We start from the raw sequence: 3,632 nt of genomic DNA on the forward strand, positions 1-3,632 counted from the left end.
TGGGGCTGCACAGCGGCGAGGTGCGGACGGCGCGGGCCGTGTCGGAGCGCGACGCGGCCCGGCAGCGCCTCGTGGTGGTGGTGAAGGACCACGGGCAGCCGGCGCTGTCGGCCACGGCCACGCTGCACGTGGTGCTGGCCGAGAGCTTGCAGGAGGCGCTGCCGGCGCTGAGCGAGCGGGCGGCGGGCGCCGAGTCGCCGGCGGATTTGCAGTTCTACCTGGTGCTGGCGCTGGCGCTGCTCTGCGCCTTGTTCGTGCTGAGCGTGGCGCTGGCCGTGGCGGCGCGGGTGCGGCGCGCCGGGCCGCCCGCCGTCCTGCGCTGCCTGGGCGCCGAGCGCTTCGCCGCCGCCGGCCCCGCCTTCCCGGCCGACTTCTGCGAGGGCACCTTGCCCTACTCCTACAACCTGTGCGTGGCGCCGGGCCGCGCCGTCGCCGAGTGCGCCTTGCTGCCGGCCCCGCTCCCCRGCCGCGCCGTCGAGGATCTTCTCAGCGGCGACCCGCCCGCGATGCTGACGCCCAGCAGCAGCCGTGCCCCGGCAGAGCCRCCGTCGCACCCCGACGCAGTGCAGGTCTGTAAGCCGACCCCAGCCCTCTTCGCGCACCCTTCCTTATCTTCGTATCACGTTTATTGGGGTGAGTGCATATATGTGTGTGCGCATTACACGATTTTGTGGCGGGAGCTTCTCTCGTTTGCGCTTATCTTCCCGAATGGAAAGGAGATGATCGCTTTTTTGCAGGTGTAATCGCAGGTCCTGAAACACGGCACCTTTCGGGTCATCACTGGTCACATGCATGGGCTCACTTGGGAACTGTGGCCATGATAGTGGTGCTGAGCGATATGCCTCCGTAATGGTGCGTGTGGATCCCCATTGCCTGTACTGACATCTCTTGCTTTTGCTTGGGGTGAGTGGGCGAATGTGACTGAATTTTCAGGAGGAGGAGGGTCGTTTTGTTTGCCGATTTTCCCCGTGTGCTCAGAGCATCGAGGCCCGGTGTGTTCATGCAGCTGATGAGTGGGGTGTGGAGAGGGGAGGTGGGAGGGACGGTGTGTGTGTACCTTCTGCGGCTGTGCGATGCCTCATCCCTGCAGGGCTATGGTGGAAGGCTGCTGCAGACATGATAGCACTCGTGRGACCCATCACATTGGCCGGCCCTGATTCCCCCGCGTGGTTCGAGATGAGTGTGCCTTTGAGCTGTCGTCCCCATCTCCGACCGTCTTCGCCTCGGCAGGATGAGAGCTGTCTTGTGTTGTGTTTTTTGGGGTGTTCTTGTCGAACTGGCCACTTAAGAGCAGAGTGACTGCGTGAGGGGCAGAGCCGTGTGCCTTGGAGTGAAGTAGTTGGTCTTTTCCCTCCCTCCTTGCGTTTGTAAGGCGGTAGGAGAAACAATGAGTGGGATTTCCTCCTGTAGGGGCGACCGTTGTTTGCGACAACGGCTGTTACCTGTTTCTAGGCTGAAATGCACTTTGGGCGTCTTATCCGTCACTTCTGCAAATTGCTGAAAGAGGTGGAAATGGGTGTCTGGGTGGGAATGGAAGTGTGGTGCTAGGGGATGCTAGAGCGTGCGGATAGGGAAAATTGGAGTGTGTAGGAGGGAAATAGTGCTCTGYCTGAAAACCGTTTGTCAGATAAAAGAAAAAAAAAGGCAGTATAATCGGATAGTTGAATGCATCCCCCAAATCAGTCGCGTGGCTCCTTCTGCTGTTCAGATGGCGTATTTATTCCTTCTTTCCCCTCCCCCTCGAAAAATGCATTTTAGACACTGTCCCTGSTTGTCTTCACTGCGTGAAGCTGTTCCCTTTCGTGGCCATTCCAGGGAGGCTAACCCACTCTCCCTTCTGACAGGGGACAGTGACTTGTCAGAGCCTCTGGGCAGCAAGCCTGTGGGCTTCCAGTGGAATTCGTGCAGGCCCTGTGCTGTCTTTCTGAGGAACCCGTGTGCTGAGGCGAAAAATACTGGAGTGCATCACGTCATCACCAAAGGCAAAGGAAGAAAGCTTCTTCCTTCTTCCACGTCTCCCTGACTTGGAGGTGAAATGTAATGTGACCCAAGGTGCCAGCCCCTGGGCAGAAACCATAGCGGGCAGCAAGCACTCAACGTGGCCCTGTTTCTCCTGATTCTTGGGGAGACGAGCGCAGCATGTAGTTTATGAAAAAAAAAGAGAAAAAGGAAAGCAAAGAAAAGAAAAATCAAACTGTGCTGTTTCCTTGGTCAGTCTCACACATTAGTCAAAAAYCAGTCCTGCAGTGCTGCAATTGCCGGCCGAGACTGCGGGCGCCGCTGTTCACCAGGCGGGAGCGGAGCGCGGCGAGATGCTGCCACCCCGCTCGCCGTGACACGGCTCGGAGAGAGATCCGTCCAGAGCCGCAAGCGCCCTCCCGGCAGGAGTCGGCGGCGCTGAGCTCTCGCCTGGGCGCCGGCCGTGCCGGACCCGCGCCGCACGGTGCAGGCGGCGGAGCGGAGCGGCGGCGGCGTGCCCCGGTCGGCAGGGCAATGAGCGGGACGCCAAGGCGCCGGGACCGCCGAGGGCGAGCGCTGCTGTGGTGCGCCTGGGTGGCGGCGTGGGAGCTGGCGCGGGGGCAGCTGCGCTACTCGGTGCCCGAGGAGATGCAGAAGGGCTCTTTCGTGGGCGACGTGGCCAAGGACCTGGCACTGGAGCTGGCGGCGCTCCGCGACCGCGGCGCCCGCATCGTAGACACAGATAGGAGTCAGTATTTTGCTCTGCATGAGAAGACCGGCCATTTAGTGACGGCGGCACGGATAGACAGAGAGCAAGTGTGTCTGCTGCTGGAGACGTGCCTGATCCATTTGCAGATTCTGATACAGAATAAAGCCCATCTTTTCACTCTGGAAATAGAAATCACCGACCTGAATGACAATGCTCCCACATTCCAGCAAGATAAACTGCAGGTTCGAATCAGTGAAACAGCAGCCGTGGGAACACGGTTCCCACTGGAAGAAGCACAAGATGCAGACGTGGGTGTGAATGCCCTGCAGCGCTACGAGCTGAGCGGCGACGAGCACTTTGCTCTCGATGTGCTGGTGGCACCAGACGGCGCGAAGTATGCGGAGCTGGTGCTGGCGAAGGTGCTGGACCGGGAGGAAAGCGCCTTTCACGACCTGGTGCTCAGGGCAATGGACGGCGGGGAGCCGGTGCGCACGGGCACGGCGCGGATCCGCGTGGTCGTGCTGGATGCGAATGACAATGCGCCGGTGTTCAGCCAGGCGGTGTATATGGTGCGCGTGCGGGAGGACGTGCCCGTGGGGTCGTGGCTGCTCACTGTGAACGCCACAGATGCAGATGAGGGCACCAATGCAGAGCTGACCTACTCGTTGCGCAGAGCGCCMGGTGCAGCATCACGCATCTTCCAGGTGGACGCCCACACTGGGGATGTGGCAGCCATAGGGACGCTGGACTATGAGGAAGCGGCTCTGTATGAGCTGGAGGTGCAGGCAAAGGATGACGGGGACCTCTCAGCCAGGGCAAAAGTCCTGGTGAGTGTGATCGATGTGAATGACAACGCACCTCTAATCACAGTGACATCTGTTCTGAGCTCCATGTCCGAGGACAGCCCCCCGGGGACTGTTATCGCTTTTATAAATGTGAAAGATGCAGATTCAGAGGCCAATGG

At 60.2% G+C, this 3,632-nt stretch overlaps 1 protein-coding gene across 1 annotated transcript in view; it reads left to right on the forward strand.

The window, feature by feature from the left end:
• Positions 1 to 3,632, forward strand: part of LOC146587549 (uncharacterized) — a 10,344-nt gene that overhangs the window by 2,934 nt on the left and 3,778 nt on the right. The window contains exons 2-4 of the mRNA XM_085319402.1: positions 66 to 569; positions 1,453 to 1,524; positions 2,386 to 3,495. Of these exons, the coding sequence (XP_085175528.1) occupies positions 66 to 569; positions 1,453 to 1,524; positions 2,386 to 3,495 (1,686 nt within the window). The remainder of the gene's footprint in view (positions 1 to 65; positions 570 to 1,452; positions 1,525 to 2,385; positions 3,496 to 3,632) is intronic.

This window comes from Rhea americana, unplaced genomic scaffold, assembly GCF_003343005.1.
Source record: "Rhea americana isolate MKP2758 unplaced genomic scaffold, rheAme1 scaffold_583, whole genome shotgun sequence".
Classification (NCBI taxonomy): Eukaryota; Metazoa; Chordata; class Aves; order Rheiformes; family Rheidae; genus Rhea; species Rhea americana.